We start from the raw sequence: 13,049 nt of genomic DNA, 5'->3' as shown, positions 1-13,049 counted from the left end.
ACAGAGCTTCGTGCATTGTCTTGCCAAGGAAAAATGAGTATTGTGAGCCCATCTTACTGAACAAGCTGGGAACAAACCTTTAAGTGGAAAGAATAAATGCAACTTCACCCAATCGCTTTATTAGCAAGCAGAATATGATCCTAATCCTTCAAAGTGTCCAAAAAAAAAAAAAGTAAGCCAAGATATAAATGCACAGGGCCAAGTATTCTGGAGGGAGTAATGGAAAGTGTGACTCTTAAAACCCTAACGCATGTTTCTGAGATTTCTACAGTGGCATACAAATATGTTAGATGAAAGATTATATGATTTTATGCTGGCTAAACGAGAGAACTGTTCATAAACAACTCAATGAATTGTGCAACATATCTTATGCATCAGCACAACTCATCATATCAGTAATTAGAGGCGTCCGATTGCATCTAAATCTAAAGATCAGCTGCAAGGGCAGACAATTCAATGTTCCCGCTACCACTAAGAAAAGCTCGATATCTACTGTGGGAACCACTCTGCGATTGAAGGGATCCAAAAGTACATATGCTCATTTCCATGGAAATGCTTTGCATTTGCATTCTGTTTGAAAGATTACGGGTCTAAGGATTCTTCTTGAAACTACTTATGAAACTGCAACATTTAAGTCATCCAGAGAGGATGCTGCATTTCAGGGCACGTCATACAAAGCTATTTCAGGTGAATGATGACTTCTAGCTCTCAACTGTGTGCTCATCAGCCCTCCAGATATTCAGCATCTGCCTGCTGTGTTTACTAAAAATCAAAGCCCAAGAAGTACCTCAGACTGAGCATTCAGAAGTTAATGTATGGATCACCACCGGGCTCTGAAAACCTGATCCAAGTCCTATCTCTGCCTTCTTCTTAAAATATTACCATGTCCCCTTAACCAAAGTATCTGTGTACCTCTAACATTCCTGTCCTGCAGAGAAGAGCTGTCTCAGCTCCCACCTGCAGCTGCTATGGAAACAGGGCACTGACAGTGGGGGTGCCTTGCCTGAGACACGAGTAAAAGCCAGGCAGGGAAAGGATGGGAGTCCAACACACACTCCCACACACCCCCACGCTGAACTAATGCCCTGGTTTACTTGACATTCTATGCCTTTTTAAATCACAGAATCACGGAGTTTCAGAGTTGGAAGGGACCTCTAGACATCATCTAGTCCAACTCCCCTGCCAAAGCAGGATTGCCCGGAGCACATTACTCAGGACTGCATCCAGGCGGGTCTTGAAAATCTCCAGAGAAGGGGACTCCACACCCTCCCTGGGCAGCCTGTGCCAGTGCTCTGTCACCTGAACCGTAAAGAAGTGTTTCCGTGTATTTGAACGGAACTTCCTGTGTTCTAACTTGTGCCCATTGCCCCTCGTCCTGTCACTGGGAACCATTGAAAAGAGCCTGGCTCCATCCTCCTTCAGCCCACCCTTTAGATACTTGTACGCCATTGGCATACAGGCCAATGCCATGCCAAATGATTACTGGATTTCTCTATGCTGTTCTCCAAAGATGTAATCTGATTACAGAGTTTCTGTTCAAACTTTCTTGCGATAACTGCAGCTGAAGCCTTGATATCATTGTTTAAATTTATCCACCTGAAAGTTTCAGCTGAACATTATTATTCTGACAAGTTTTTCGAGACAGGGCTGATGAAATTAACTGAAGATGAGAGCCACAAATTAAGATTTTAATCAAGATTAATACCTGCATTGTCAAGAGTTGACAAGGTGTGTGAACATAGTGATGTTTTCATCTACTAAATCTTTTGATCCTAAAAAAAAGAACCAAGGCTTTGGCCTTAGCTCTGTTTTGATGAGTGTGAGAGGTCTTCAATTTGGTGGGGTGGGCAGAGTGTTTCACAACATTTCTGCCCAAAGATAGGAGGTGTAATACTACTGGCAGAATCCCTGGGTGTTTTTCAGAGATCCTGATACTGCTGAGCACTTGCATTTAGGGTCTGTCTTTCTGAGATAACTTGATTTCGTGTACAGCTGGTTATTAATTACAAGGTGATGGTGGTGCGAAGTCTGTGTCCTCCAGCCAGCAGCCAGTGTCAGGGAGTAGAAACTGTTGAGCCAAGATCTCAATTAAAGTACAATCTACAGGGCTCTTTAGACAATTTCCATCCCTCATATCTGATAAATTAATTCAGTGATCACTCCCTGAGGTTGATGTTGATAATCCCCTCCTACCAATATCTTCTGATTGAGCGTGGGGTCCTCCTTCTTCACATATAAGACACCTGCAGAATCTTCCCACCTCCTCTATTCCGATCTGGCAGATCCAGGTGTCTGCTGACAAGCCAAGGTCATGGTGTAAACAGCAGGGGATCAGGGAAAGGGTGTGAGGACTGAAGCAAAGTGAAGAGTTGAGCAGACAAAGCCCAGACACAGAGGGAAGAGAACCAAGAATGTTTTGGAGGATAATTAGTTTTGCTTTCCAAACACATCCAGTAGTTGACTTAAAAATGTCAATACAAACTCTTCCCATACTGAAGCCTTTAAGCTTTCTGCCTCCAAGTTATGAAACCGACATACAGCCCTGCGCTGACAGACAGCTAGTGGGAGAAATTTTGGCAGAGAAAAATGGGAAAGAGCAGCTGAGGTCAGAAGTGTGGGTGACAGCTTGTATTTGGTTTATAGGGCAAGGTTTTGGTAGTGAAGGGGCTGCAGGGGTGGCTTCTATGAGAAGATGCCAGAGTATGCTCCCATGTCAGATGGAGCCAATGTTGGCCAGCTCCAAGAGGGACCCACCACTGGCCAAAGCTGAGCCCATCAGTGATGGTGATAACATCTCTGGGATAACATAGTTAAGAAAGGGTAAAACACAACAGCAGCTGAGAGACAGGAGTGAGAATATGTAAAACAACTATGCAGACACCAAGGTCAGTGAAGAAGCTATGGCTGGAGAAAGACCCTTTCCTGACAGCTGACCTGCTTTAGCATGTTTTTGGACTCATATAGCTTATCCCTTCTTCCTCAGAGGTTTCCACCTCCTTGGTGATGCCAAACCAACCATGGTGTAGCCATACTTTAATGCAGGCGTGATAACCCTCGGTAACAGTGGAGAGAAAATAGAGGAAGGGGAACACGACTGAGCATTGGGCAACAAGACCATCCAAAACCAGCCATAAATGTTTCTGAGGGTGAGGAGGAGGGACTGAGGTCTTTAATCCTGTTCTCTCTATCCTTCGTTACCTTGTGAATTGCTGAGCAGAAATTGCAGTCAGGTTACGGCGAGACAGCGAATTGCATTTATGGAATTTAAAAGCATATTCAGCCCTTCTGCAGCACTACAGGCCTTTGCTTTTTCTAGGCTTGCATAGGAACTCAGCACTGAAGTAGCTAACCCCAAGTGATTTGGAAAGCATTACACGCGTACAAACACAAGCCATTGCATGCCACTCTGTCCCCAGGGTTCACAAAAAAAAAAAAAAAGTATCAACTGTTTTTTTTTAATCTTCAAGAAGAAAATTTCTGCCAATCTCCACCATAATCAACATACTTTTTCTTCTACAGCATTTTTGAGCGATGGTTAAGAAGACACAGGCCCATGCTAGAAGTTTATCCAGCAGCCAACGCACCCATTGGGCACAATCGAGAAAATTACATGGTCCCCTTTATCCCCCTTTACAGAAATGGAGAATTTTTTAAATCCTCAAGAGAGCTGGGATACGACTATGAGTATCTGCAAGAACCAGGTAATGTTACTGTTTCGGGTAAATGTCAAATTTGTGGCCTATAACCCGGAATAGGTCTGTAAAATGAGAGTATATTAAAAAATCTTTCTATTGCAGATTTTTTCCTGAATGTAGTCCCAAATTGTACTTGTTTGTTTTCACATTTCTGGTCTCATGTAGACTCAACATGATACCATAAGAAAAGTTCCAAACAAATATCAGTCACTGACATCAATGCTATCTATCCCAGCCTATCAAGAGCAGGATCTGACACAAACGGTCAACTCATGGTCAGAACTGGGGAGAAAAAGTGCTGGATTTCGAGTCGGCCATTTGCCCAGCTCAGCTGTTGCAGTGCAATACAAATGGGAACCAGTGGGATTTTCTGATATCTGGACATGGTTTAAAGGAGGGCAGATGCAAAGCTCTCTTTCTGGTTTACAAATGTAATCTGAGCTGTTAAATATCCAGAGCAAAATTCACCTCAGTACCAAAGGGCAACACAAGGTCTGTGCAGCACAGTCCATTGACTCTGTGCTTGCCCTATGGTTATTCATACAGAATGCAGCTGAATCATTCATAATGCTCTTTTCATGTAATCAAATGAATTTTGCACTGCTTAGTGATGGTTTTGACTTGCATTGCTCTTCAGAGGTAGTTTTGACTTGGGCCTCCTGGCTATCTTCCAGAGCAGGGAGTAGAGAGGCCCTTGGGGCTGGAGCTGCTGGGGAACCTCAGGTAGATCAGGTCTTGTGCCCAGAGTAGTGGACCTCATAGCTTCGCTTGAGTAATACAGCTTTCCTTATTGTCTAAGGGAACGGTTAAATTCTGTTAAAGATATAATTTTGCCTGGAACTGAGGATTTCTCAGATATTTTGGCTCCATCCTTTATAAAACTGTGCCATTGGAATGATCAGACACATCTCTTACATGCACCACTGCCAAAAGCTACCCGGGATGTGGGATGCAGTTATGCTTGCAAAGTATTGGCCACTGAACATGTAGGTTACTGGGCATGTTTGTTTTTCCTGACTGAGGCAGAAAACTTTCTGTGAACTCAGCTCTTCAGTTAAAAGGCAATTAAGAGCTAAAAGTCCAACAACTATATAGCAAAAAGCACCAGGGACATTTTAGCAATGCTGGCATTCTCGTAGCTTGCTTTTTGACTTTATCAAAATAATAATATCAGTTCTCAGGGCATCCCGGCTTTTCTGACCGAGTTTGCTTCCTAATGGGGGTGCACCATTTCCGCATACTTGGTAAACTGTCCAGTCATGCATGTAGCTTGTTCACTTCTCAAGTAAAATCTAGCTTGATCCACAGTCACCCAGAAAATGCGTTTTTGACTATTGTATGTGTAATGAAAGGAACCTGCAACTCTCTTGTATAATTGTTAAAACTGTTTTCATACTACAAGCCAGAGAGAGAAGTCAATATTTCTCATAACATGCCATAAACAATTTGGTCAACCCCAAGTGTTTAGATAGAAAACAATCTAATCATGCTTCAAATAGAATATAAAAATTATTATTTTAGTCTTATTAGTAGTATTTTTTCCTTTTTATTCATGTTGCAATAATTTAATTCCTAATCAAGACAAGAAATTTTTATACACAATTTAATTAAAGCCACTAGTTTCCTAAACCCACATTATTCCTAGAATTGTATCACTAAAAAAAGTGCCAAATACCATGACTTTCAGAAACACCAAGTCCTGAATTGGTACTGCAAAAGGAAGCAAATGGTAAACTATTTACCATTAACAATTCACTTCCGTTGCCTCCTGGTCTTTTTGCCTTTCCCACGGGAGAACACAGTCCTCAGAAACTGAAATTCTTATTAAATTCTGCCCATGTTCTTAACACAGAGGTAAGGAGAGTAGTTCCTTAATTATTTTGAAAGATCAACACAAAGACTGAAATTCAACCTCATTTAGGAAGCCCAGATAATCCTCAGATGTCTCTCAACTCCTTGTTAATCTCACTGAGAAGAAGAGAGTTTAAGCTTTTTCTTATTCGAAGGGAAGAACTAGTTATAAATGGAAAATGGCTGGAACCTCAAAATACAGATACAGATTTTTCTCAATATTCCAGTGTTTAAACCCAGACTTTTCTCCAGATAGGAATGCTGGATTCCTATTCAGAGGAACGTAGGAGTAAAGAAGAACTTCTTGGTAGAGGAGCTGAAGCAGGAAAGCCTGATGACCTGTCCTGAAAGCTCCCATGTACTCAAGGGAGAAGAGAAAGTCTGTGACTGGCAGCCAGGAGTTACTAGACAAATAGGAAAAAGTTACAAAGGCAAAAAAAAAAAAAATAATCATGGCAGCGAAGATCTGGGTGGTCGAGAAAAGGTAGTATTTCTGAAGATCTTCCAAATGAGGAAGAGGAAAGGCAGAGGAAGAGGAGAGGACAGAGTGAGGGACGAGCGCACAAGTCAGGTCTTGTTTGCTTGTAAAGGAAGGAGGTGGAGGGAAGCGGCAAGGGCAGCAGTTCTCAGTTACAGCGCTAGCGACTGAGTAGAGATGAAGCAGGACTGCACAGAGCGGGGTGAGGCTGGTGACAAGAAAAAAATACTTGGGAAGGATCCAAAGACAAAATGGCATTTTAATGCTAAATTATATTGTTGCTGTTTCCCAGAGGAAAAGCTGATGCCTGGAGCCCTGCTTTCCACTGAAGAGAAAATCAGTGTGTGACAGTATGTGGTTATTTTAATTGCAGCTTCATTTATTTTTATACGTATGACAGCCCTGAAGCAGAAGTGGTCACAAACAGCGTGCGTGGAAATCCACCCCTCGAGAATCAAAGACACATGTCAGAGTCTAGTTACCGGGGAGCTGATCTGAGCAGAAACCAGGGCAGACACTCAGCTTTCCTTGACGTGCGAACAGTGAACTCTAAAACTACCACAACCTGCACTGCTTACTGAAAACGAGCATTTGTTAGCATCAATAGAAAAGATTCGGAAGACTAATGGCACCACCTAGCAATAGCTGTCAAAACAATTTTCTATGGCAAGAGCTATTCCAAGCCCTTACATTTGCAGGTCTGGACTGTCTTTTCTATTTTTCTTTCTTTTTTTTTTTTTCCAGAAATAGGAACAGATAAATCCATAGACGCAGCCCTGACTTTTCCCCAGAAAATATCCCTCTCTCAGTGGGAACAATTTGATGACCACTATACATGCAGCTGGGTGAATTTTTTTTTTTTTGGAAAAGCGGGCAGCTGCCCAATTATAAACCCAGGAATCTAACCATCAGTTGCAATTTTTGGACATCTTAATGGAGAATCTTTGACACTCAGGGCAAAGCAAGGGGTGAGAGCGTTGTGATTACAACGTAGAAGGCCAGGTTGCTCGTGGATGTGTTGCAGGAGGAGAGCTCAGATCCAGATCCTGACTGCAGCTCATTTCTATTTCTGGCTTTTCAGCAATTTGGTTGCAAAATCACATCAGGCGAGTAGAAAATGTGGCAGCTGACAAATATGCTACCACCACGGAGGGCCTCTGCTGAGTCTCATGACTCAGGAGCACACTCTTGGCCATAATGTAAAAGGGCGACATTATGCATGTAAGAGCCCATGGTAAAATAGTGACATGCACAACAAAATGTGGATGCTGGGACAATAGAAGGCAATTAAAGGTGACAATACTTGAGAAATGTTACCTTGGAAAGTGATTTACATTTATGAATTAAATAAAAGATGAGAAGAGAGCATTTTCGTCCCTGGGTTTTCTTCAGGCAGAGATAGGGAGGTGTAGATTAAGGTCAATTAAAACAGGAGACAACGAAAGAAAACAGGATGCAAAAATATATTGCTCAGAAGAGTATTTTGATGGTTATATAATGATGCTTAATGGAGGAAAAGAAATACGGATTTTAAAAAATGAAATGTTTGGGTTTTTTTCTTGGGAGACATTCAAGGTTAGGAAACTATCTTTTGGTGAGTTATTAACACCCTAGTAACATATAGTGTAGTAATATCAGGTATCCTATAGCCAGATCTCACCTCTTTTCTGAGAAATTTATGTAAGCAAACTGCAAAAGCGTGGTTATGAAGTGCAAGTGTCAGCTGAGGTTGTCAAACAAAAAGTAAACAGTACTATTCTACAAATGCAGCCAGGAATATTTGATTTATCTCCTCTCAGTACTCCAAAGTAATCAATTTTTGCCAGTAATCCACTCTGTGGATGTGCCGTTGTTGCCGGTGAGTGGGCAGGACTCCCCATCAATGTTACTACGCAGAAGTAACAGTCGGAGACAACTCTAATCAACTTCAGCACTGAAAAAATGATTAAAAAAGCTGTTGTTAGCCATGCAGAAATAGTCTGATTCTCACTGTTTCTAGAGAAAGACACATGGTGAAGGGTGGGTCATAGTTTCCTGGTTTACCCACCTTGGGCTGAAGGCAGAACTGAAAGGGAGCAGCTTGAATTTACATCAGTACATCCTGTAGCTCTACCATGAACAGCCCGCTACCACCCACCGCACAGCATCTCTTGCAGTCCAAAGATAGTGCACTATGGCTGACAGCCTTCTCCAGACTTTCTCTCATTGTTGTCAGAAGACAACATGACAAAAGACTTTCCAAGCTATAACAATGAGGAGACTGATCAAGTTAGTGGGAGCTGTGAATTTTCCATCACTGCAGAGACAAGTGATCCCACCTTAAAACAGACTGAGGGACTCAATAACTTGAATCACTCCCGGTTCATCTTTCTAGTTTTTGATTGTGGAAGTCTCACTGGTGTTTCCTTTGACCACCCAGAGGGACACAGTCACTGAACTGTACACACACAAGAAATGGCAGAAAACAAATAGAAAGAACTTGCTCCCCAGGATAAGAAAAAAATTGCAAGCTTGACCTAGTAAGATACGTTTGTGCTGTCTCAAGGTTTGTGTTAAAAAGTGGTGCGCATTAACTACCCATGTTAACAGTAGAAAAGCATATAAAATGGAATAGCAAGACTGCCAACGTATCAGTAGGGCATACGGGAATAGATAAATGATAGAAAATTGGTTTTGTTTATTTCTTGACTTGCCAGAATTTTGATTCCTAATGTGTGGAATTAACCCAGAAAAGACTTTGTCATCCTCTACTTTACATAGAAGGAACATCTAAAATATATAAATATTCTTTCAAAATATTTTAAATACTAAGGTTTTACTTTTCATCCTTGAGGTCCGTGATATCCATCATGCAGTTTGACATCACAAAAGGAAGATCTCAGGATGCCCAACAATAGGTTGGCCATAGTGCTTTTCTTCAGTCATCACAGAAAGTCCACATTATTACCCTAAATATAAGAGACACACATTGTTTTACCTTAAAATTACACTGTTGTGGTTTCCTACCCTCTCAATGACATCCAGCAACCCAGACAAAATGGACTGCTTGGTATTTTTAAATTACATTAAAAAAGAACTCTCTGATGTATTAAGAGTAAGAAATTATTTGTTGCTGGTAGCTAGAGCTAACACTCTCTTTGAGAAGAAAGAGTATGTCAAGAGTTGAATACTAAGACCGTGGCTGAGGTTAATCACTGCTATTTTCCTATCAGAAAGAGCAAGATGAGGAGATATTGTTGGTATTAGTCACTAATGAGAGGGTAGATATCAAGCACCAGCCTGACCTGGCTTCCTCTAGCTTTGTCATGAAAGGGCAGTTTTAATCGATGTTCATGGCAGCTTCCAGGGAGGATTATCACTTGACTCCAAGCACTGATATAAAAGGAATGGAATTGGCGTTGGCTAACGTCTCCCACAAAGCAGCTATGTGTTGTCCCCACCATCACCACTCCCTTGACACTTTTCCCAGATTGTCATCAGGAAACACAGTTGCTGCACTGTCATCAGGAAACACAGTGGCTGCACTCTTGGGTCGTGCATAGTTAAAGATTAAAGAATTATGGTAACGGAATAATTGAAATCCCAGTTTGCGTGATTTTGGCTGGGCAGCCTGTCCAGTCATAGTTTACTGTTGTGTTACAGTCACAGGTTACCAGATTATAGGGTGTCCTGGGGTGCTCCATCCTCTGACACCCAAGGGTTGCCATGACAACTTTATGATAGCGATGCCAAACATCTTTTGTGCAGCAAAAAAAAAACAGGCAGTAGATGCCGGGAGGTGGCTTTTGGCTTTGAGCTAATTACAGAAACTGTACAGACTGAGGCTGAAAGGAAGAGAAGGACATGATTGACTGATTATCAGGATGTAATAAAATAGATTAATCCCTTCTGAAAGGGTCTGCCATGAAATGTGACATCTCATCATCTCAAAGTCATGTTATGTTTTACCAGGGAGAAGGTAGCTCAGACCTCCAACTAAAATTGATGGAAGAGATGGTTCAAGGACAAAGTATGAATTTAAGACATCACTTAGAAAACACTCATATCCCAGATAAATTCTGCAAGGAAGAGAACTTTGTGATAATGCTCTTTTTCCATAACATTAAAACAGTATCAAGTTCCTGTTATGTATTGATTTTGCTTTATCATATGCATGCTCCAGTTTAAATAGACAGATTGTTTCTAATTTAGACATATTTGCAATATAAACATAAAAGAGTTGAGTTAAAAAGCATTGGAGTTACAAAATCAAGTACACAAAGTTAAGAAATGCCAACATTTATGTTGTCTATATAGCCATAATTCACCCTCCATCTCTACATGTATACATTATCTTTTATTGCAGACTTCTATGTAGAGATAGGACAAGACGGACTGGATTCAAACTGGGAGAAAGGAGATTTAGAATAGATATTGCTAATTACTAATTACTAAAAAAGAAATTTTTCTCTGTGAGGGTGATGAGGCACTGGAACAGTAGCCCAGAGAAGTTGTGGAGGCCCCATCCCTGGAAGTGTTCAAGGCCAGGCTGGATGGGGCTTTGAGCAACCTGGCCTGGTGGGAGGTGTAACTGCCCATGGCAGGGGGGTTGGAACTCGATGATCTTCAGGGTCCCTTCCAACCTAAACCATTCTATGATTCTATGATATTTTTTCCCCGGACCCCCACCTTATTCACTACACAGCACAGACAACATTCATTAAGAACAAGATGTCCAATCCTTTTTACTTTTGATTCTCTTTTTATCAGTTAAGCAGTGTGTAGCCTAATGTATGATGTATTGCACACTTTTATAATGCTATCCTGAAGATGTTTCCTCTAACACTTTTCTTTGCTGCCAATCATTATAGCAGCTGAGTCCTGAAGAAATATTAATTTATATTCACAATACAAAGGATTCAGTGAATGGTACTGTCCTCATTTGACAGATGAGAAATGAAGGATTAAAGAGATAATGTGCCTCATACCCAGAGGTTTGCGGAGTTCACTCTGAAACATCAAGAACCTATTTTTTTGGGGTAATTCTTAGTGTTATATAGCATTTACATGTCTAATGAGGTCAGGAGCAGGAGGCCGAACATGCAGACTCCTGCAAATACAGTCTCAGAATACAAAGTTGGATTAACTGGAAAACAAGAACCAGAGAAATAGCAACCAAACATTCCCCAAAGTGAAGTTGACTTGTAGAGACAAACCAACCATATTCAGCCTGAACTCAGCCTAAATTGGAATTACATCTCAGAAAGTGATTCAGACATCAAGTGCTAAGGACAACGTAACCTTAAAGGCGATGCAAACCAAATGCATCTTTTCAGAGCACAATGCACATAAGAACATATGCTCAGAAGCAACGTGATCCAAGAAGATATATGGGATTACCTTTCTGGGCACCAGTGAAAATGCAAGATGGCAGGAAGACATTTGTAGCCTGTGGGGGAGTATGCCACGCTAAATATAGTTGACTACATCTAAATCAGTCCAGGTGCACGAACACTATTCAAAAATAAACCACCATAGCGGGTCCCAGAGACGTTCCCCATAGAGGTGCTTTTTTTTCCCCCTACTAGCTAGTAATTACAGCTAATAACGGTAATTACAGCTTGTAACTGGGAGATGTGGAGTTCAAATCCTCCTTGGCCCAAGGGGACAGATATTCCCATTTCTCAAATTGAAGCCAAAGGTGCATTGTTAGGTGCGTTGTGAAGAGGTCACTTTGCAACCTTTGTTGTGAAGTGAGAGCTGTGTACCGCGGGGTTTTCATAACCCATTAAGCCACGGTGAGAAAAACAGAGACACAGACACACACATTCACACCACAAAGCAAGAAGGCAGCTGATTACCTGACCAGTGAGAAGCTGCCCTGCATTCACCAAAGAAAGAGGGCTCCAGTTCTTTCTTTAAGGATTTCTTGTGAGTGACCAGAGAGCAGCCTACTGCCCATACCCACACAAGAACTATCAAACGAAAGGAGCAGCTGGCAGGTTCAAAATTAGTGAAAGGATTTTTTTTTTTGTCCAACATGTAGTTAAGGCAAGGATCTCCTTGCTGCAAGAAGTTGAGATGAAAGTTCAAAAAGCAGCTAGAAAAGCTGATGGAAGGAAAAAAATGTGAAATCCTCCAGTAACTATCACATACAATGAGGCCAGATCTGGTTCAGGACACCCCTTAGCTGCAAATTGTTGGAGGCTGGGTAAGTATTTTGTGAAAGGATCTTAATAGGCTTGAGTTGTTCTTAAACCCTTCCTAGTGCTCTGCTTCGGTTGTTGTTGCCAACAGGCTGCTGAGCTAGCAGGAGCTTTGGCCGTACTGTATGAAACTTACAGTTTGACAAACCCATAAAGAGCACTGGAGACACTCACCTCTGTTCCTGAAGACTGAAAAACGGACTATAAAGATTGAAGAGATTTATTTAAAACTATATGTGACCTTCAGACAATTTTTACCAATGTAGTCTCTTTTTTCACTCAGCCTTCCAATATTGTTATACAACTTCTATAAACTGACAGGACCTTTCTTTTCTCTTTGTTTTTTTTTTTCCCCAGCACTTGATTCTTTCCATGAGTTTTTAATACCCTACCTTGAGCAAGCCCGTCAGATCTGGGCTTGGTTGGTTGGAGCAGCTGTGATTGGAGGCGTAGTCACTGCTGTGCTCACAGGGCTCGTTCTGGCCTGCCGGAAGAAGAGAAGAGGAACTTCTTCAGAGATACAACCCTTGCTCACAGAAAGTGAAGATTACAACAATATATCTTATCAGTCCAATTTCTAGAGGCCTCCAGTAACTCAGTGATGTTGCTAAGGTGCTAATCAAGCATGCAGTGTTTGATTCATGTTTACAGATACCTTGTTGAGGTGCGCTGCATAAGCAGGCTGTACAGTCTTGCTCCTCATGCCTCTTGTAACCACCAGTGTTGTAGTATCTTATCAGACCTAGTCCTACAAAAATCTCCCAGATCCAACAAAAGTTACCATACCTCCCAAAAGAACACCGTGTATTTCCTACGCTTGATTAAATAAAGCTCCTATAA

The 13,049-nt window shown here is 41.5% G+C and overlaps 1 protein-coding gene across 1 annotated transcript in view; it reads left to right on the top strand.

The window, feature by feature from the left end:
• Positions 1–12,790, top strand: part of TYR (tyrosinase) — a gene marked incomplete at both ends in the record, with an annotated part of 52,590 nt that extends 39,800 nt beyond the window's left edge. The window contains 2 exons of the mRNA XM_082492939.1: positions 3,520–3,701; positions 12,567–12,790. Of these exons, the coding sequence (XP_082349065.1) occupies positions 3,520–3,701; positions 12,567–12,790 (406 nt within the window). The remainder of the gene's footprint in view (positions 1–3,519; positions 3,702–12,566) is intronic.
• Between the last annotated feature and the right edge of the window lie 259 nt (positions 12,791–13,049).

This window comes from Vanellus vanellus (genome assembly GCF_965231255.1).
Source record: "Vanellus vanellus genome assembly, chromosome: 1".
Lineage (NCBI taxonomy): Eukaryota > Metazoa > Chordata > Aves > Charadriiformes > Charadriidae > Vanellus > Vanellus vanellus.
This window is presented reverse-complemented; position numbering and strand designations above follow the sequence as displayed.